This window comes from Temnothorax nylanderi, unplaced genomic scaffold (genome assembly GCF_030848795.1).
Source record: "Temnothorax nylanderi isolate EJ_2023f unplaced genomic scaffold, tnyl_v1.0 TNYL_tig0012_pilon, whole genome shotgun sequence".
Taxonomy (NCBI): Eukaryota; Metazoa; Arthropoda; class Insecta; order Hymenoptera; family Formicidae; genus Temnothorax; species Temnothorax nylanderi.
This window is the reverse complement of record NW_027249074.1, coordinates 1,966,561-1,989,861: the sequence shown is the minus strand read 5'-3', so window position 1 is coordinate 1,989,861 and position 23,301 is coordinate 1,966,561. Positions and strand designations below refer to the sequence as shown.

At 39.2% G+C, this 23,301-nt stretch overlaps 2 protein-coding genes across 6 annotated transcripts; one reads left to right on the top strand and one right to left on the bottom strand.

Annotated features, from left to right (window-relative positions):
• The first annotated feature begins 1,617 nt into the window (after window positions 1–1,617).
• On the top strand, window positions 1,618–20,292 carry LOC139767842 (uncharacterized). The gene is made up of 3 exons (XM_071697508.1): window positions 1,618–1,890; window positions 10,397–10,457; window positions 16,607–20,292. Exons 1-3 carry the CDS (start codon window positions 1,881–1,883, stop codon window positions 16,926–16,928), a joined length of 393 nt encoding a protein of 130 aa, XP_071553609.1. The 5' UTR covers window positions 1,618–1,880; the 3' UTR covers window positions 16,929–20,292.
• On the bottom strand, window positions 20,257–23,301 carry LOC139767841 (transmembrane protein 192). Of its 5 annotated transcripts, none has more exons than XM_071697503.1 (4): window positions 22,869–23,301; window positions 21,796–21,943; window positions 21,306–21,702; window positions 20,257–21,116 (listed from the first exon to the last, which is right to left on the bottom strand). In XM_071697503.1, the coding sequence occupies exons 2-4, from the start codon at window positions 21,898–21,900 to the stop codon at window positions 20,872–20,874; spliced, it is 747 nt and encodes a 248-aa protein (XP_071553604.1). In that variant the 5' UTR covers window positions 21,901–21,943; window positions 22,869–23,301; the 3' UTR covers window positions 20,257–20,871. The 5 variants fall into 5 exon arrangements, with proteins under 5 accessions (XP_071553604.1, XP_071553603.1, XP_071553605.1 ...); XM_071697502.1 differs by having other exon boundaries at window positions 22,889–23,301; XM_071697504.1 differs by having other exon boundaries at window positions 23,002–23,301.

The window sequence follows — 23,301 nt, the reverse complement described above, 5'->3', positions numbered from 1 at the left end:
TCGTACAAACGCGTTGCAAACGTTCTCCCGCGAGATTCGACAAGTAATAGCCGCTCTGCATCAGACGTCAAACCCTCATTCCTCGCGTTCTCGACGAAAAACTTTTCTTGCCCCTTTCTTCCCTGCACCCTACGTGAGAAACAGTCCCTTGTTCTCGAGGAAATTCAATTTCCCTTCACGATCTCCCTCGCTCTCTTTTCTTTTTCGAAGAGAATAATAAAAGTATAAGTGATGGGTGACTTTGGCGACCGGTGTATTTGGCCGAGGAAAAGACAAATATACTGGAACCGTTAGTTTGCCAGCGATCATTGATTGCCCATGATACAACTAATGTATCTGGTCTCGCACATGTCAGATTTGCGCGACTGACACGTCGATCAACGTGTCGTATTATGATACGAAAGTATCTTATTACGAGCACTTTGTAGTGATATCTGGCGGTATTTGGCGTTCGCGGGGCATTGATCCGTATATATTATATCATTCTAATTCCGAATATACAGATCCTCGATATCAAACGTTCTTTGGGGAACGCACTATCTTTGGGGCCTTGAAAGAGTTAAGGGGACGTAAGACGTCGACAGATGACGGCGCGTACAATATTCTACGTCTACGTCGACGGACATGCGGAATTATATATCGGAAATTGGAGCCCGATATTCAAACGAAGTATGTCAGGGTTTATTACGTGCGAGGCCGTCATGCAGCACGACCATGTCACCTTCGATGTTTCGTTCGATTATAATTTATTGAGCACATAGGAAACGGGTAAATTCAACCTATTTCATGCCGAGCCTATGTTAAATTTAGCATTTTACATTAATTCAATAAAGCTGAATGGTAATCCAGCGGCAACTCACTGTGATATATGAGGCTGCAGTCTTTTGTAATCAAATTGATATCGAAATTTTCTAAAGCAACAATTCAGTGTGATTTCCAAGTATATTATTACATATCAAAAGGCACAGTAAGTAGAAACACATAATTTGAGCAGGTTAAATATTTTTAGAAGAAGCGCTTGTTATTCGTGATGTGATTCGAAACTTTACGAGCGATGTGAACGATCTTAATCGGAAAAAGAACTCTCGCCGGCACGCGCCTCGCACGATATATTTTGGCCCGACGTGTGGCCACAGCACGCGAGAAACATGTGGCCCGCATGTGGAATACAATGCGGCATCCGCCAACGAAGGAGAGACTTAAGGATGTTGAGGATGGTAACGAGTTGCCGAGGAATCGCGCACGCATCCCGCGTTTGTTGCAATAATGCACTTCGCTCTTCTGCATTATCTATCTTCGATCGACAAATCGTTATCACGATAAGCAACGGTTTCATCGATGATTAACGATGCGCGAGATAATAGCTGCTTCGGCAAACATCGATTACCGTCATCATCCCGGTGAAACATCGAGATTTATGTTGCCTGTTGCCAGAAGTCGCGTTCGTCTCGAGTTCTAAGTAAATTCAATGCGTTGATGAAAATTAATTAATTAGCACAAGATCGCCGACGTTCGTTTTGCGTGCAGGCGAGGAAACGAACCCGATAAAATACGGTGGCTGCAACCCCTTCCATCCGCGGCGGCCGCCCCGCGAGGCTGCCTGCAGTCGACGTCGAAGCGGAGGCGCGCGAGCGTCGATGCCCGCGCCGATCAGTTCGCGCGGGACGCTCGACGAGCGAGGATCGTGTTCTCGGCTTGCCTTGCTCTCGAAGTCTCTCAGGTGCGTCGGTGGTTAACGGCGTGGGAGGGAGAGGAAGAGAGCTATAGTTTCCGCACGCAATTCCGCTGGGCCGACGTCGCCGTAGAGGAGGAGAGAAAAAACGGCGGCGATCATAGAAAAGCATTTCTCGCGAGACGACTCCGGGAGTATTGGAGTACAGATGGTGAGAGGTAAGAGAAGCAAGAGAGAGAGAGAGAGAGAGAATATGTGTGTGTGTGTGTGTGTGTGTGTGTACATATATATATATATATATATATATATATATATATATATATGTAATGTATTTATGTCCCTTCGAAATACGAAGGCACTTTTACGTGCAATCGATCGGCCTCCGGAGAAACTCCCTTAGTTACCCCTTACCCACCCTTAATAGAGCCAGCCCGACGTGACGATGACGATGGCCGGGTCGGTCGCGAGAGAGATCGTTTCTCTTATGTACGGGACGATGCGCGGGTTAACGTCCGTTAATCCTGGAATCGGGACTTAATCCGTCACGTTAATCGAATTCGAGCGAAATTAGCTGCTTAGTCGTCTGGTCGAATGTGGGGAAATGGAATCGAAAAGATGCGACATGATGTCCGGATAATTTTGTAATTTCGAGCGACGGTCGAAATTAACATCTGTTAAATCTTTTACCTAGAATATCTAGATAATTCGATGAATCGGATTTAATTTCGTGCGAGATGGGGATCATCGCTCGAGGAAATTAGATCAACACAATAATAATTTTCGTAACGCAATAAATTATATGGCATTAATATATTTTATAAGTTAATTTCAGGAGAAATAAATTATTACACGTTGCCTTTTTTTACATTTTCAATGTTTTCGTTTTCGTATAATAAAACAAGATTTCGTATAATGAAACTGAGATTCATTTATTATCTTCATTAACTGTAAGCATAATTAGCTAAATCAATTAAAAATGAATGTTGAATAATATATATAAATAATATTATACATATATAGAAACTAAATAATAAAAATGATAAAACAAGAATGCCTAAGAATTGTTGCTATAAAAGAAGCTTATCTTTATATACATACATACTGCAATTTTTTATCGTTTAAATGTGAAGCTACTGATATCTCACATAGCCCATTGCGGTCGAAAGGGATTGAAATGTTCCGTAACGAAGCGAGAAGAACCTAATCGTCGCTATCCCATTAACGATGAGAAATGATACTCCCAAGAGTGTATTTCGGTCGTATCTCAAATGAAATTCAAAGCCCACAGCTATACGATCCCGGCGATCGATCTCGTTCAAATTTAAGTTTTACCTTAAATTTGATCACTCGCAGACTGGCTTATTAGTTTCGTTTGACGTAAGGCGGCCGTGGAGCTGGAGCAAAATTTGCTTCAACTGCTCCATTGAGCGTAATGAATAATTGATTTCGAGAGCTTAAGTCGGGACGGATGAATCGGAAATTTTCCTTCGCGACCGGGTATTCGCATTCGCTGTTTCCTGGAATATCCGACCGGTCGAAATGCGACAGGCGAGATAAAAATATTCTATTACAGGAAAACCCGCCGCGCGCTTACTCGATTATGTCGAATAATAAATGCCACCTTCGTTTAAACCACGATTTTTCTGGAAAATATATTTTTATAAGTTCGTAAAATATTTACAAACGAACGGCAATATAATGCACGTGTCGCACGTCATTTAATATGTAATTCTCTATTCACTCAGGTTTTTTGGAATTCTCTTATAATTCATATATGTCATCTATTTCTTATTTTCTATTTCTTTTTATATTTTTAATTCTTTTTATATTTTTATTCATCATGCATGGATAATTTTGTTGATTAATTTAAAAATGGAATGGATAAAAATCGCGTATATGATTATGCACCAAGACAACGTAATAGAATCGCAGTAGAAACGGTAACGACGCGTCCGGCACGAAAAAATGTCTGACCGCAACCGGTCTGTCTCTACTTGAATTACATATCCATGTCCGTTCTCTCTCCTTCCACTTGTTATATTATACGTCAGCGTAATATAGATACATGATAAATATACCTGGCAATAAATATATTTTCTTATTATATAAGTATCTAAAGGAAGATTGAGTTCTGTTGGTTTAAGCATATCTATTTTCTTTCTTTGCTTTGTCAATTAACTCCCCCCGATAAATGATTTTCTCTCCTTGACACCAAAGACCTGTCTCCCTTTTCCTCTAAATAGGTTTGGGATTATCTTGGGGTTTGTCTCAGGATAATAATAAATTGATCTTTCCACCTCCCTCTCGCTCTCTCATTCTACTTTTCCTTCTACCCTATTCTCTTCCTAGATACAACACCTGTTCACCCATAAACGCAAATTATGCTTTCCGCGTGCCGGACGAGAGTGTCAGTGGCGAAATGAGCCTGTCGATCTTCCCGCGAGATCCGGCGTGAACGACGTTAAATTTACATTGGCGTCGCGAGGCCGAGAAATCAGCCGGCTGTCGCGTTGCACCAGGACCTAAGATGCTTAAATTTAAGTTTCGCTCGAATTTCGACTGATACGACCGCTCACCGCGCCGAATTGAATCCGCGTTCGCCATGCAGCCGCATAACGCATCGTATATTTAAACCCCATTAAACAATTTCGGACAGATACGTTGCAACTGGACCTAAGAGGTCCCGACAATCGCGCTGTAATGTAATTTACTACAATTTCGTTCGTCGTTTTGTTTCCGCTTTCCTTTATTGCCCGTCTCATTTGCAATTAGGGTACATATGCATCACAAATAAAAGTAAAAAGTAGTATCAGAGATTAATAGCGGCAATATATCTCTCATCTAATGAATTTAAAAAATAAACTTCAAATTTTATTAATTTATTACGTGCAATAAATTTTTCTGGAAGAAATTATGTTATTTCATTGTAATGTGTAATTTCTGTTATTAAGTAGCTATGAGAAGATCGAAATTATCGATTAACATTTCTAAAAAGATCTCGCGTCGTGATTGTTTTATCGATAATTTTCATCTTTCCATTTGATTCTGGCATTTGACTCTATCAAACTCTGATCTTAGAAACTCATAGTTAAGTTTGAAAAATAGTCTTTTGCCATTTCAGTCAATCGATTTTGCCGATATATTTAGAGAGCACATTTGTCTCCATTCATTACGCTTCGCTTTTATTTTTCTTATATATGTTCAAAAACATGTGCATCGCTGTCGATTAATTGCAATCGACACATTAAAAGACAAATTCGATTAACTGATATAAATCAAATATATGATTTGACAATTATTTGACTATTAATCGCATTAAGAGATTATTGGTGATCTCAAATAAAGTAATATTTTTTTTACAGATTAAATTTACCAATATATATTTTGGAACGTGATATATCTGACCACATATTCAGTAATAAAATATAATTGGATTGGCATATTTTTCGCGATTGAAGGATGTAGATTTTTTTCTCGTACTCTCGACGTGTGCCAATTCTGTCGCTGTGTGGCAATGTGAATTCGTTGTGCAAGGCTCTCAGTGCATATTGGCAATCGCGGTTAAAACAATAGATGAACGTTATTCATTTCAGTTGAGTCAGAAGAAATCGTGACCGAACGACTCTTACCAAAATTTCTCATGATCACATTACTGTTAAAGTATTTGCTTACTGTCTCTTTGAAATGTCGTATGCAATATCAAAAACAGAAATCATTTATTGGTAATAAAATTTGTTTAATATTTTCTAACCAATTATATTTTTTTGACCTTCTCATAGCAATATAATAACAGAAATCATACATTTTACGACAAAATATTTTGCTAAAAGAGATTTGTGTAAATAATATTAATATCTCATGTTTAAAATTAATTGGTTTAAAAACTATTAATTTTTGATATTACATTTCATACTTTTACGGTAAGAACATTTTCATATATCCTAAAATGTTTTTATAAATATTAAAATATATTTTTAAAAAAATTTGCGCTGTATGCTTTTAAAATGTTTTTATCGATATTTTTTCCAATCTTTTATCTGTATTTGGTGCACAAAAATATTATGCCAGAATAACGCCAAAAATTTGCGTAGTTTAAAGCAGTTTAAATATGAAATTAAATATTGTAGAGTTTACTGCATATTTGTATGCTTTGTGTAAATAACATGCATTTTACGCCTAGAAATAATAATAAAAATCGAGGGAGAGAAGTTTTGAGACAGATAAAATTGTCATATTTACATTCGACGGGGAGTTTCCGCTTATTGAGATGTTGCAACGAAAGATCGTCGCACGTGACGTTTTAATTAAGCATTGCATTAATGAAGCAACGTAAGTGATGGCCTGCGATGTCAAGGTTTCGAGATTGAGTCAGATACGCCTAATTAAAGATATACTAGATAAACTAACATATCCGGAGCCTGGCTTGACGCACACGATCATGCATTCTATTTTATTACAATTCTATTTTAATTGTAAGTGCTCTTGTGAAATGACGAATTACTATCCCAACGGAGCGGAACTCTGAGATATCATAGAGATCTTTATGAGCTCTATAAGATATCATACTTATTGTAATATTTACACAATTATCGCTAATTTAAAATATATACATATAAAAGTGTCGTAGAGATAAATAATTAATATCACGGGAAAAAGTAATGAATAAAATAAGATATTATATTATTTATACATACCTACTCCAGGTGCTCCAGGTACTCCAGGTACTCCAGGTTGTGTTTCGTCGTCACGTCCGACGGTCTCTCAGGGCTTCCTTTTCTTCTCTTGATTCTCTGTTAGTTGTCCGTTGGTTAACCGCTGGTTGACCGCTGGTCCTTATTTACTACATCTTGATGACAATCACGAATAATTCATTCGCGAAAACACTCAGTTAGTTACATACATGTATTATACTAACTAACAGAACACGATAATCTCGCGACAGTTTGCGTGACAGTTCCTCGCATTTTATTACGTTACGATAAAGCGAGAAAGATACGCTTCGCTCGACACCCATGATATCTCGCGAATCAGCGCATCTTGAACGCATCTTGAAAGGCGGAGGATCTTAATTTCATGTTTCTCATCCCCTATTATCGTGCCTCGGTATCGCGACTTCAAAAGAACAAGCCGTGCGGTATATCGGCTTTAATAAGTAGTCGTTACTTCAGCACGTTTATGAATCGTGGGAGTCAATTAATCATGTAGGTTGATAATTGTAAATAGTCGCGTTTTGAAGAATAATAACGCGACCATATAGACGGTGCGGCTCGCGTCGCTGCCTACCTGCTCGGCTCTCGCCGCGCGAGTGATAGCAAAGTGTCTGCGTGTACACAACAATCCGCCGCGCCGGTATTGTTCATATTAAACGTCACGAGGGTTGCGCGCGCGCAAAAAAAAAAACGCTGCGTACCAACGAATTTATCGCCGCTACGAAATATTCAACGTATATTGCGTATATTGTAAAAATTAACATGATGCGCTGAATATTCTGTACTTCTCGCGCATTGAATTAATCACGATGAATAGACTATTATCGCATGCACGAATATATATTCAATGTTTATTTGAAACAAAATTTATTTCCTTGAATTTTGCGATTCTAATTAATCTCTAAAATATACCGTTGTACCGTGCGACGTTTATGACTTTATGAGAAACGCAAAACATAACGTATGTATAATTTTTCATTATTAAATTATTCTTTAATAAAATTTATTTTTAATTTATTCAATGGCATATGGCGCTTATGTGGGTTTTGCATTTTCAATCTACAATTTATAATGTTAATTCGCATTTCTGATTCGCGCGTAACTCGACATTGCAGAGCACGGATGTCATGTAAGAATTATTCATGACAATCCACGAGAATTTGATATATCTGTATGACGGAGTAATACGGAAATCGATATTAATTATAATATTTGTATGCATATGTCGCACGTACTGTTGTACGTAGAACGTAATAGATATTTCATATGTCACAAGTGATGAACTTCATCTATATTATACGTATTTCTCGGTTAACATTTTGAATTAACATCTTCTTAAAATAAAAATCTATAAACATAAATTTAAGCATAATCTAAAATTATGTAATACCCGGAAGTAAAAGTACTTTTTACAATTAATCGTATAAGAAAATTTTAGCAGAAATTTAATTTTCAATTCAATTATCGAGATAATAATTACGTGCAAATAAAAATTAAGTAATGAGAACCGTGTAAATTTTTTCGTTAACTCAAAATTCAGCAAAAAATTTGCTGGGAAAAAAGTATAACGCGCGATTTATGGAAGAACCTGTACAATGATGACCTTTACATTGCACCGCGATGCTGTGCCCTCATGTAATCCGACCGCGTTTCCGCTATATCAATTAATGCATATGATTGCCACTCCTGGCTATCGGAAAGGTCAAAACTCTCCCTTTCTCTTTGTTCCCTCGAACTTCCATTACTAGATGTTAACAATTCTCGAATTAATACGTCATTTTAAAGGAAATTAAATATTGATGCTTGTTTTGAAATTTACATTCTAAAGTAATAAATGATAAAAGCTTCTATAGAAAAATAATATTTGAAATAAATTGAAAGTTTGTAGTTTGTAGCGTTTCTCACAATTTTTATAAAAGATATTATAAAGCATATTTGTATATATAATATGGAAAATGACGTTTTAAGAATAAAGTTGAAAGCTGTGAGAAATTAGATTTGTGTAAAAATTAGATTAGCAAAATAAATACATATCCTACTTGTGATATTAACATAATGCATAATGATTTATATCTCCCACGCTCTTCATAGACAAATTATTTCTAGTTAAAGATTAATATATTCGCTCATATTTCCCTCAAATTCCTAGTCGATATCTCGTCAAGGTTGACAAACTGATTTAAATGGGGGAATGCTCAAGGGCTGAAAGGAATGATCAGAGACGAGAACAGCTTCCTCTCGAGGAATTCTTGTCGTAAATGGCTCGATATTACGCGCGACGGTCAATCGATCTTCATTAAATAGAGAGAGAGAGGGGCTGCAATTTGCATAGAAAAATCGAGCGCGTGCGGGCGCGTCCCATAAAAGATGAAAGAAGACGGTATGTCAGTGTCGGCCGACGGATGCACGCTGCATGCCGGGCGGAGAAAATCGATCTATCACGATCGAGACATCGCTCCCGACATTCGAGCAGGACAATCAACAATTTATAGACTGACCGCTCGTTCGCTGGACATGGTTTTTTCCCCCAGAAATCCCGAAAACCCGTCGTTTCTACGTTTAGTATTGTAAAATATCAATGTGGCCCGACCGGCGTTGTCCATTTGCTGTGCCAAATTTAAGACAGTGCCTATCTGTCTAATAGCACGCTCGATATCGACCTGCCGCGAGACCGGCGAACTAATTTTAGACTATTACATCAAGTTTTATAGAACGTTATTATAAAGTAAAAAAGTTCGCCAAGAGTAATCGCGATGTCGTATATTTAGATGGTAGCATTTCTCTATACAGCTGAAGAATTCGAGAACTTATATCCAAGCCGTCTTAATTTCGCATTTTCAGAAACTGCAGATTATGAATCACGAAAAGAAGCTCAGAGATTATGCCGATCTGAGTGATTTTGATTTCCGCTCTTTTTTTTAGATATGAATTTAGAATAGTTGGTGAATAAATCAGACTCTTCAATTTTTGTGCAACTTCTGTCAAAAAACGTCTGCCCCGCAGTTCTCGATGCTGTAATTCTTAACGCGCGATTACATAAGAGATCATAATCACGTAGGTAGGTATTTGGAATAAAGCCTCGTTGTCACTCCGATCGGGTCGTTTTTCATCAGACGGACAAGCGATCTCGTTCAGAATTTAGAGCCCTCGGATGCGAAACGTATCGCGGACACACGCCTCGTTGTCTCCTGGATAAATGGGGGGTATATCTCGTGCACGATAGTCTTTCTCAGAGACGCGTGACGTCGCCGATGAGGTATAGCGCGGTATTATACCAATCCCGGAGGAGGAGAACGGCTTCATTGTCCGAGCCCGAATTGCGACGACGTTGTCTCCGACGAGCGAATTACAGAGCGAGTTTCGCGCGTCGTTAAGCCTTAAGTACTGACACGTCATCCGCGGCTGGAAATGTGTAACGTTACCTCTGGGTTAACAGATGCGCGCATTGTCATAATTGGAGCACGGAGATAAATTTTGCAGTTACGTTTAAACGTCGGGCATTAACGAACGTTTCCCGGTGAAACGTTGAGGAAATTTTTGAAAAATATTACAAAGTTATTTACTAAATAATTAAATATCATTTATTTAATGGAAATGAATTCTTTTCGACTTTTGCTCGTCTCTTACTCCATATTTTCTCGTTACGTTTCTCTTTGTAATGCGCCTTTAAGTTTGCGCCTAATTATAGACTTTCGATTTTGTGGTGCTCGCAATTAAAAGACGAAGACGATATCGTTGCGGATTCGTTTCGCATTCGAGAATAACGGTCGTGTTGTTTTCTTTGCCGACGAGCAGTCTCGTTTCGCATGAGAAATTTCGCGGAAGATGAAGAGCATCGTCCTCGTTCACGTTAAAGCAATTTGTATGAGTGTAAGAGAAGTCGCCTTGTTTAAGGAAAGAAATGAGAACGGATGTAACGACGCCGTGACGGAGACTCTCGATATGCGGAAAAACCTGCGACATCTTTTCTCAAGAATGCTTATGTGAAGACTAATGCCTCTTCATTTTTTCACAGGATCGTTACCTGATATCGCAGTGACGATGGCATCGGGCAGGGAAATCCACGGTGCTTTCAGGTGAGCTGAATTTCTAATTTTTATATAATTTTTTATATAATTCAAAATTACGTCAAAGTTCAATATTCTCAAAGTATTCAATTTTTATCGCAATATTTTTTATGTTTCATTATAGAGATTTATATAATTTTCCTAAATGTATACAATTCTATCGTTTATTTGCGAAAAGCGATTATTTTGTTCACTTGCTAATTTTATTCCGAATATAGTAAAATAATAATTTTAATCGCTTTACCTTTTATTCTATGTTTACGCGTTGATGATTTATCTTGTTTTTTCATGTTTTCACTTTTCTCGTTTTACGCAAAGTCTCGCCCGACTGCGCTCGAAAAAAGGGCGCACACACACATACATATAGGTACATTCACATATACATTGACGATTTCGCCGCAGGAAGCCGGTTATTTCAAGGATTTTCGTGGGTGTATATGTTTTCCGCGCGACCTTTAGAAATTCATTATTACGCGAGATGCAGGAACGAGGAATTAGTTAGCCGTCTGTTATATATTAATCTACACCTGTTATATTAATTTACATCTCTCACGAACTATGGTATAACTTCTTAATGAGAGCTTCTATAAAGAGTTTTTTTGGCAGTCAAATTTTCTTTAATCAATCTATGACAATACTTATTTTTTTATACATATATTTAAATAATATAATATAGCAAAAATTAATTTATTTTGTCATGCTGTGAGTTTCCTAAAAAACACACACATAAAAAAACTTCCGATCGAAAAAAAATTAGTTACTTTTAATTTAAATCATCTTAAAGAGATTTAATATCGAAGTACGCATCAAAGAATGACTTCTTCTTTTGTTTAATTTCGAAAGACTTAATTTTAACGATTTCATCCAAGGCGTAAGTTGTTTTTCCAAGCGCGCGAACGCTGAAGAAAAAAGATGAAGAAAAAGTCATCTAATTGTTTCGAGAATTTTTGTGGATGCAGTTGTATATAATGTAAATCGAGACTTTCGCCGATAACACCTGCATTGTATATCAGAATATTGACTTTGTGTTGAAACTGATTGAATTTACTAATTAAACGGAGAAATGTTTCTACAACGATAAATTACACTCTCACGTTTTCCGTGACATTTGCAAATTCTCGGCATGGGCGTCAGCAAATAGGACGATAGGGCATTTTGACGGTACATCGATACGATCTGCCTCGCCACACAAATAGAAACGCTAAAATTTTATAGAATATCATTACTTTTATATTTAGCCGGTATCGAATTAATATTTCACAAGATACATGCCACAGGTCGATATCACAACATCGGTATTACTTCAGAATATCGACATTGTAAAATTAATTAAGGGGAGAGGCATTTCCGTAAATAAGTTAACGAAAATGAATGCAATTTATTTTACGAATCTTGAACGAGAAAAGCTCGGTCGATTAATTTCAGATTCATCAATTTCTGGTTGCTCAATTTTAAATAATTTGATACATGTATATACTCATGTAAGGAATCTTTAGGAAAGGCAGTATCTCGATAGACACCACTCGAGATTTCGTAAACACCCTCATGAACAAATAACACATTTCGGTTCCGTGACGCGTTTCGCGCTAATCAGCCTATTTTCGTCGTGCAATTACCGCCAAATATAATTGTTCGATTCTCTCGTCTGTGTCTGCGATTCGGGTATGATATTTCCACGAATAAAATTCGACATTAGAACAGGTCATGAGATTCGTGATCAGAATAGCGGGCACGGATTTAGAGTACAAGTATCGATCGCGTCTTCTCGCGGAGCGACACGATAAGAGCGACGCGCGACGGCTCGAGAGTCGCGTAATTTCGAGCTATTTCGCGATAGCGCACGGCCGACTGGCAGTGAATGGAAGAAAAAATTGCCCGGTAACCAGCGAGTGGCGGAGAACTGTGCGCGATCTTATTCTTAGCGGCGTTGCTTTATTTTTATTGCGCTTATAGCGCGGCATCGATCGTTCTTGCGCGCATACCGCGAGTTGACGTCGTTCGATCCGATAGTTCGCTCATAAGTAATGTAACGAGAAAGTAGTATTGCCGCGTCATAGGCAGACGCTTAATGAAGAAACGCGGCGGAAGTATCGGGTTTATCTTTAGTTGCGAGACAAAGTTACATGATTCCTACATGTGCTGCCTGAACCCTTTGCAATCTATTGAAGAGAGAGCAATTCGTACATTCTATACAAATGATACCACCATTAAAAAAGGAGCAATAGAAATAATTACGTTACGTAAAACGTGAACTTATATTTGTAATTTTATAAATGGTTATATAACTTAGAAAAATACTTTACTCATTAAGAATAATTGATGCTAAATATATAAAAAATAATAATTGGTACTAAAATAATTTCGAATTAATTAATCATCATATTGGAATCGTGATATTTAATTTTTAAAGATAACGAATTTTTATTGACATTTTTATATTAGATAGATGAGAGATACGTCGTGTAAAAGAATAACCGTACAATCTCTATACGATAGCTAATGTATATTCACAAGGACAAAGAGATTATCGTAATAAATTTAAGCAGCCCATGGCGTTCAATCTTCCAAACATTTAACACAAAACCGCCACATGTAATCGCGCCGGCATGTACTTCCGGTCGTAAACGAAATACTCCCCAGTGGCCGCGGGATGCGGAAATATTTTCGGCGTACGTAATAGCGCTTTTAACTCCCTCGTGAATCCGGCAATCGATATACTTCGGTAGCTCTCGCGAAGTTCGGCCGAACCGGAGATTGGAAAGTTCCGCACTAAATTTCGCCCGAAATGCGGTCGGTTTCGTTTCCCGGTTAGACACCGCCGTCGTCCATTCATGCTCAGACGATCCTCGCTAAGCCGTTGAGTCCCTGACGTCACGTTTAAGATGCCGTTAGGAGATTATGGCCGAGAGAGAAGTTCTGAGGGCACTCTCGGAGACACATGGGACGCATTCATCGGACAGTTAAACAATACGAACCTATTATCGAATCCATCGCAAAAAAAAGATAATTGGATCGCATTCCCGATTCCCGTGATCATTGGAATCGCATTTGCACGTTTACTCGAGCGCAATCAAGCGCCGTTCACGCGTCCTTCTCATCCGGCGTAATCCCTCGAATAATATCTGAGCCGTTCGTCTCGAGAGAGGAATGCGAGACAAATCTTTAAACTCAATCGTTCGCGCGTTTAATGTTAAACGTGACTATTTTCGATTCTGTGATCTAGATTTATCAGGCAAGTCGCGTTTAAGATCGAAGTTTCTCTTATGCATATAAGGATTTCATATCTTCGAAAGTTAAGGGAAAAGTATATTTGATAGGATATGTTGCAGTTCTACATTCAATAGAGACTCAGCGAGAGCTCTAAAATTCATATTTTGACGATTAAATGATCCCTATCTTGTACGATTGCACATATATTTTGCGATTTCCGAAAAATCAATACTTTTCCGCGGCAACACGCGGCTGTGCCGGTACACTAGTGACGTAACGCTTGACGCAAGCGACAATCGTTGCGGCCGCGATGCCGCAGAGCCTCTCTAGGCGAACGTCGATAGTGCACCGGACGTCATGAATGCTTTTGCCTTCCTTAGATCGGCATATTCTGAACGAGTACGTCATGTCTGACGCAGCGATATTGGGACAGTAATTACAGGTATCATCGTTATTTTCATTAAAAAAAATCAGAAGTATTACTTTCTCATATACTAAAGTAATAATTTATAAAAAAATACAGAGAATGCAATAATGATACGATATATATTAATGTAAAGTATTTAAATTGTAATTATCAGTTTTTTTAATATCAGAGAGCTATATCAGGGAGGATAAAATTCATGTTATTAAAATACGAAATGACTAATTTTAGCTGCAAGGCAAAGGAAATTGCAAAAAAACAGCAACAATATAAAAATATAGTGAAAGATATAAAAATGTCAAACATTGAATGGATTTTTTTTTTGGACAAAGAAGACCATTCCGTTCCATCAATCGAAGCTAAACGTTGCATCAGGAAATACAATACGTTTTCATGGATGCAGCTTTACGTACGGTGACCTACGAGGGTCGCGCTACAGTCGGATTGCGAAATTCGCGAAATCTCGCGCCGCCGCCGCCACGGCCATCCCCGATTAATCTCCGCTTCGATCGTCGCCCTCTGCCCTTTCGACGTTCCTTCGACCCCGTTCCGCTGGCGCGGCAACGTGCCATGAAAATGGTTTGTGATTACCGCGGCGCGGGTGGCAGGCATTCGCGCTGACGAGGCGAATATATATCTCGTCTTCCGTCCGCGTTATCCTCAACCCGCGCGAAATTGATTTCGCCATTCGTCCCGGGTGAATAGCCGTCGTAGCGAGAAAAATAGGTAACCATCGGAACTCGGAACGCAAAGATCACAATGCTCATGTTTCTCTTTTCGTGATCTCTTGAGAGAATACAATTGAATTTGTATCCCGATTGGACAAATATCTCCGGGTCAAAGTAAATTGATTTCAGTACTCAAGAGATATTGTGATATTTTCTTAGTCTCATATATGTATTCTATTATTAGATTTACTATCGTCGTATTAAATTTTAAATTTAATAACGCAATGATTTGATGTTTTAAGTTTTCAACACCGAAATAGTCGGTACAAGTTCGCTCCGATAAACGGAACTTTAATTAACGCTCAAACTAGAATAATGTTCCGGCTCGTTCATTTCTATTTCAGCGATCGCACAATTGCGATTAAACTTTTAACTCTATTTCGGGCAAAAAGTGTTTCCCTATTTCTTAATACATTCCATCTCGTTACACGTATTAAACACCTCGATTCTCTCAAAAGTTAACTCGATCCCTATACCTACCGGATCTTCGCCCCATCGATAATCCCGTCGCTAATAAGCATCGGCGAAATGAGCAAAGTTTCCAAGTATAATCAACCGCAAGGGTTCAGCCGCGCGTCCCAACGCGAAGTCGATGCGAGTTTCGCAGGCACTGTATTTTCTATTTGCGCTTCATGATGTGCGTTGCGATAACACATCCGTCTTTTTCCGCCGGTGATATCAGCGGTCCGGCAAAGGAAGCTCGTAAATCCCGAGCGTAAACAACGCCCTAAAACGCGAGACGTGTTGGAGAGGGATAATTCTAGATTCGATTGTACCGCGGCCTAGCTATATGTGTAACGTTGAAGCGATGAAATGTGTGTGTGTGTGTGTGTGTGTGGGTGGGTGCAACAAGATACCGGGGCCTGTAAACGAGACTCGGGACACACACTCGGCTCTCGGATCGATACTCGCGGCAGTTTTCGCGAGTACGAACCTCGCGAAGGACGCGATAAGAGGCAGAAGAAGTCATCCCCCCGTCGCGTTGATCTCGCAGTGCAACGGTCCCCCGTACTTTCTCCACATTCATCGAAAATTCCCGGGTGACGTAGAAAATTTTGAGGAAATACGCGCGAATAATTTCTACGATTTGTTCACACGCGATGCCTTCGAAATCGTTCCGGCTCGATGAGACAAAGACTTGCAAAGCACGAAATCTCGCAATCAGTAGTCCAACGTATTATGTAAAATAATTCTCAGAAATCACCTTGCGTTTTTCGAAAAGCGATACGAAGGTTTCCGATTGCCGCGAATATAATGATACCACGCGCGATAATGATCAGTATTATTATCATCGAGTACGTCGTGTATCAAGTACCTATATACACGGCGCGCATCGGATTTTCCTTTGACGTCGATAGCAGATAGGATATGGATTTCCGTGCGCGGGCGGCATTGCGCCTGTAAAACGAGCCCTCGGGAGACACGTCAGCCCCCGCGAAAAAATAGAATAAATAAACACGAAAATAAATTGGACGCGGAAAACGATCAACGTCATCCTATAATACATTGAAAACGGGAGGAAAAAGGCGAATGCAGGCATAGATGGAAATAATTGGCGATGATTGTTATTCTAGCTTCTATAGATACACTATATCGACGACGCGACAAATCGCGATGTCACCGACGTAAAAAAACACATGACTCAAATGACTCAATTGCTCCGTCATCTTGTTTTTCCACGAGTAGTCAGCACCTTCTTGATTTCGTTAGACATGACTATTCTTTTCGCAGTTTATTTATTCATTTCCGCTCCATTAAGAAGTCCATGTTATATTACATTGCGCTCCTACCTGCAGCCTCATCGTGGACGACGTGGACTCGCACTCGATTCTCAGCGACGGCTCCGACCTGGACGGGCTGTCGCGCGAGAGCAGCTCGCAGAACTCGGCGTCGCAGACGCCGCTGGACAGCCCTGGCGGGCCGCGGGAGAGGATCAAGCAGATTCAAGTGGAGGCCGAGACCAGGCGAGGCGAGTTCGCCAGGCTGCTGGAAGAGCACGCGCAGGTAGTGCGCAAGCTGAAGATGATGGAGGCGGAGGAGCAGCTATCGGCGACGACGACGACGACGACGACGACGGCGACCGGGAACGCGACGGTGATTGGCGGCGCGCACGCGTGATTTTACGACTTTATCACCGACGCCGGGACGAGGGTGACACCGAGGGTCGGGACCGACGGGACCACCGCGTCGACGACCGCCGTACGACCGACCACCACCGCCTCACCGCGTTTCCCCCTCGTCCACCTCGACCGCGAAACCCCATCCGGACGGGCCATCGTCGTCCGTCGCGATTCGCTAACGAGACGCGGATAACGCGCGGACATCGCTGGACGTTCGGACTGTTAACCCTTGGATGCGCCCTAAAATATATTCAGATACACAAGGAATAAACGTTTGTGGGGAAGTAATGCGGGTGCATCCGAGCGTTAATTGCAGGGGAAAGGAGATATGGACTCGAGAGGACTTCTCTTGCTATCTTTCTTCTTCTTTTCTCTTTTTTGTATTACGTAGTCTCCGCGCTTTTTCATTTCCGCTTCGAATTAACTCGATTATGCCGCTTTAGTTTAATTGAAATAAAGACTGAAACCAAATTGGAGATAATCTTGAATGATGTACGAGGAATTTTTGAAAGTTTGAATTTCATATTGTTTGGCAATTGGAAAAAAAAAGATCATTAATCTTACATGTTTATGGAAATTCAAATAAATTAAAAATCTAATATATAAAACTTATTTTACAAGATTTTTATATATATAATAAACGCGCATTTATTATTGCGATATGTATTGTTATATTATAAGTATGTAACTTCTCGTAATTTTATTTGCGATCGAACGAAGTATATCTGTACCGTTTGAAAAATTCGAGACGCGCCATCGAGCGCATAAATACCACCAACGTAATACGTAACACATGTAAATTCCAAGCGAAGCCTTTCTGTACCGACTGTACATCATCCAATTAAGCGAGATCGAATTAAAGCAAGCCTAATTGGCAGAATCGACATTCGCGAAGGTTAACCGTAATCAGCCTCCCGCGACAGGGATCGTCCTTATTTAACCCTTGTTTGCAACAAAGTCTGAATAAAAAAAAACCTACTAGACACGACAATAATGAGGAACACTTTTATGGGGAACGTGCGCGAAAGCCGCGGTTGCGTATTGTTCACAACGCGTGGAACAGGGAACTCCCGCCCGTTCGAACTAGCTCAGCAGCAACGGCTGGCCTAAGCGTAGTACAAATTTTGCAGTGAAGTCTTAATAAAAGAAATAAAAAATGAAAAAAGAGGTTGCGAGTGGGCCGAGAGAAAGAGAGAGAGAGAGAGAGAGAGAGAGAGAGAGAGAGAGAGAGAGAGAGAGAGAAAGAGTTTCTGACGTAATCACGGGATCCGACAACGGCGGCGAGAGACAATCGCGCCGTCGTTTCGCGGAGGAAACGCAGGTGCTGGAGTGGATATGGTGTCGTACACGAACACACGTAGCCTATACTCTCGAGACACAACGGGGTGTACAAGCTTCTACGTTTTATATAGTGTTGTAGAGTTGAGTGTTCCATATAAGTGTAAGCTAGTTTTGTAATATCGTAAATATACATGTACGATAAAAGGCGGATCTGCCGGGTCTGACGGAGGACGCGGCTCTTTTGTAAATAGGTTTCTTTCCATTACACATGCATAACGAGGCCCGATCGCACCGATCGATTGTCATCAATTAATCCTGATTAGCGACTTTCTGTATCTCTTTCTGTGTCGCAGTCCCGGCCACGATTACGTAGGCGGAATTACGAAACTAACGTTGTAACTTAAATGTGTAAAAGTCACGATATCTTTTTTTTTTAAATGATATTCAGTTAACAAAATTTTTCGTTTCAATGGCAATAGTTAATGTTGCTGACAGAAATATTAACAACATCGACGTTGGACTAATAAAAAAATTATTTGTAAAAAATATGTATGAATTGAACACTGACGCGCCAATTTTTATTTTATAATTAAATTGCAATTAAACCTATAAGAAGAAAGGGACATAAAACGTTAGCTCGAGATTAACTAATGACGATTATCGGCACGATCGGATTTCGATAGTTCACGAAGCTCGAGAGGAATCGCTGGAACCAAAGGAAAAGACGCTACTTAATTTCGTCATTTTACTCTTAACATTAGGGAGTTAGTATAAAATATGAGGTGATAAATCTCGACGACACTTTACTAATTTTCTACATGTGCTGCGTCAGACCCGCCTCCAGATGACATAGGTATTATTAGGCATTTATAGACTTATATACATACTTAAAGAGACACATAAGTAGACCTGTGTTAAATAATATAGCTCTAGTGTAAAGATGTGTCTATTATTGCACATTGTGCCAGCCCACGCCAGTCAAGCAATCAGGACATCTTTTCCTCGTTTAATTCGTAAGACGTCATAAGATAAATCGTCAATTCGAACTGAATTGCCAATCGTTCTCTCGTATACCAAGTTAGATGACGATTATTCACATTGCGTTTTTTCAAGTACGATTATATAGGAAGATAAGCAAATAAATCTTCATGAAACTTTAAATTTTCGTGATGTGTTTGAAAAGATAGAAAACATGCTATTTATAGGAATTAGATAATATATGTGGATAATTTATTTCTTTAGTAACTCTAGATTCTTGAAAACAGACGCGACAAAGGAGCTTCAAAAAAGATATCTTGATCGCTGTATCCTCGGCTGGCGCATTGTGTAAATGAAGAAGACAGTCCTAGAATACGTAAGGAATAGACAGGAATGATTTTAGCTGCTCAGAAACGTAAGATGCTTTAAAGGAAATTTCGCGACTGAAAGTGATACTGCGAGGCAATAATTTCTCCAACATACTCGGGAAGACTGCGGAATAGCGCGAGGAACGAATGCGAAACGAAAAATCTGCATTATTTTTGCTGCGAGATTCCTACAGACGTTACTATTATGTTTAAGAAAAACTACAGATACGTAATAAACCTACAATTATCACCATACGTAGTTTTTACTTATACTATTATTCGTACGACTGCATGTTATAGAGACGGCTGTATATGATATATACGTACATTTATCAAGTTTGTAACGAAACGCTGAGAAAAGACGCTATTCTGATTTACGCGCGAGTAAATATTGCGAGCGAGAAAAACGTGGCTCGGTGTAGCGAGTATATATTTTATCGGTTTTGCTTTCTACCGCTGCAATGAAAGACGGCTGCTTTTTGAGATCCAAGAAAAAAATGCAATGTAATATTATATCACGCCGAGTTAATGTTAACGTAATCGAGATTTATATGTAAATTTTTGATGTAATATCGTAACGTGTGAGATACGACGACACGCTGTTGAGTTTTATTAAGAGGAACCGCTGCTTGACTAATTATTTATATAGCCTCATGTATGCGAAATAATAATGTATGTAAAATGATGGTTGCTACTGGAAAAAATATACATATATTTTATTGAGTTGACAATGAACGTATAGTTGCATTTTTTTCACAGTACCACCTTTCGATCTTTTCCTCAAATATGCAAAATTTTATCGTTGATACATTAATTAACGTTACCATATTTAAAAAAAAAATATTCTTGATATATTATCGACCAACATATTATTTGGTATAATGCATTATAGATTATACAGTAAATATTAAACAGTGCTATTTGTTTAATTCAAATCTATTATTTACAATGATACGTCTATGAATATAATAAGTTTAAAAAGTGTATATGTGAAGATATATAAAAGTAATAACACCTTGCGCAATAAATATGCCTCAAAGATGTGAAACAGAAAGAACTTATGACTAAACACTAAACATGACTAAAATGTACAATATAGAAGTATTTTTTAACAAACTTAAGCAGTAATAGTATGATTTTTCAAAACGTATGATACATTTATTATACATCTATATATCGAATTTAATTTCGTCAAAAGACACATCATATTATCACATTTGAAAATTAAAAATCCTGATCCTCCGATATAACGTCACGATTATAAATAATGAGCAACTTTGATCGTTTTGTAAGAACAGATATGTAATCACGATTTTATGGCTCTGTTGCTCTGCGTTGAGACGCTAATAGCATTATTCTATGACTTAGCTTTACATTGTGATCCCTCAGATATCTTATCAAGTCTGCCTGCTTTTCCAGCAGTTCCTCCAAATTCCTCCCCCTTTGACGATACCCGATTTCCCCCATTCCGGAATAGGAATCCTGTGTAAAGGGCGACAGCCATTCGTCGCGAGTGACGTCGGGCGGTGGACGTAATCGATTGAATCTCATAACTTTTTCTATATAATACATAATATTTTACATAAGTCTTTTATATTTCACTTTGTATAAATTTTTGTATGTCTTTAACATTATATAAGAGCCCATGTATACATAGAAGAAAACTATTTTTTTCCAGAAAAACCCTTTTTTTTATCACTATCTCTAATTAATTCTCTTTAAATATTCTCCTTTTGTAAGATACTTACTGATATAATTAATGTAAGCTGGTACGATTATTACGAGCTCCAAAGTAGTTAGAAGAAAAATATAGTTGAGCGGCGTGAACCACTCTGACGTCCTGCAATACCGTTCGTAGTCGACTTTATGCGTGTGATGTAGAATCACAGCTAGCAACAAGTAGCATGTGTTCCACAACGACGTGATGAAAAGGGGCGTCCTTATAAGTTGATATGTTGACTGATAGAAATCTAGGTACCCATTAATACGCAAGTTATGGTGCCTCGCCTTGACAACGTGGTCTATCGCCATGACTGTTAGCCAATAGGCACAGTGTAGATACAAGTATATAAAATACGTGTCACATTTGCTCTGTTCTTCCGGCCAAATAGACACAAACACAATCCCGCAGATCCCTAAAGAGACCTACGATACAAAAGTTGCACCAATATATCCAGCCCGACCTGTAATTATACTAAAAAGCCTAAAGATACAACACAGCAAGCGAGATATACCTACTCCAAGCAAAAGTGGAATCGACGCGACCGACACGGTGTTTAACTGCTGAAAATTGTCTTCCTCCTGAGAGCTCAAGATTGGCTGAAAGCACTCTTCGTCTTCCATCTCAACCGGTTGATCAAAGGACACTCATAAAGTATTATATATCCTAAACAAATTGCGACAAGAGTTTAATCCTAGTGCACTTTCTTAAATATATGATCACAGCTAAAATGTGCTGATAAAAAGCAAACAAAAATTACACAGCACCTAATATCTAACATCTACAAACAGTCAACATCTTTATGAACGAGAAAACTTCCTTACCCTTGAAATCGCATGCTTGTAATAAAACGAAAGTTAAAGAAACAAGCTGTGTAAGATAGTTAGAGACAAAGTTAAAATAATAGAGATTAGTGTTAACCCCAATGACAATTTCACAAGTGTTTCACTTCAAGTTTTTTATAATCTAGCCACAAAACTCAAGACTGACAAGACTCTAACATTAAAAATAAAGGAAATGTTACAAAAGGCAACACTTTTACCTAGAGAACAAGCCGATTCTTTTACATCTTTCTCAATATATTTTTCCGCGCATTATTTGTCTCTCATTAATACACCCTAAGGTGAGTCAGCGTGAAACTTGAGAAGTGACGACGGACTACAGCTAAGAATACGATCTACGCAATCTACATCGTAGATATGTATGTATATAAAAAATGACAGGAACGTTCCCGACCAAAACAACACTGCTCGTTGCCAAACGCGATTGTATCGCGACTACGACATGAGAGAAAACGTAAAAAGGATTCGCTAATCGAATTTAGCGTCGACGTGACAGGCGACGCGCCGCGCAAAATGCGATCGCAACGTTCTCCGATGTTTGCACAAATGGAGGAGCAAGTCGCACTGCATGCGCAGCAACGCCAGCGACAGTCACGTACCGCAATAAATATTTTAATGCCCATAACGAGAAAGGGATGAAAAAGATAATTAATGTTCGTGTCGGTCAATTAAAAGGACCCGGGAATAATAATTAGCACACATATATATATACACACACACATATATGACATAAGCAATAAAGAAATTACTAGATTTGTATAACGTGCACCTTCACGAGCACCTTACGTCGTGCCTAAGCACGAGTCTGCGGAATCAGTCATATAGTCGAGCGCAGGTTAGGTGCGAATTGAGGCTAGGATTTAGGACTTCTAGGGTACTCACGGAAAGCAGGTGGAAGCGTGGAAGAGTGGCGTCGCGAGGTTAGGGTTAGGTTATATTTATGTCCGCAGTGTCGGGCCGGCGGCGGATGACAGCTGAAAGCTCGTGTATCTTATCGATTGTAATGCGCGGCACATCCCGGAATCACTTCGAGTACGACCGTGCCACGCAAGCTTGTCAAATACGCGAGAAAACGCGGCCGGCGGCGGTGATGTCTCGTTTTCCTGTTTCGTCAATCTCACATCTCACGTCTCACTCTCTCACTTCGTCTGCGACGTCTGCTCGAATGGCGCCGGAGCCCGG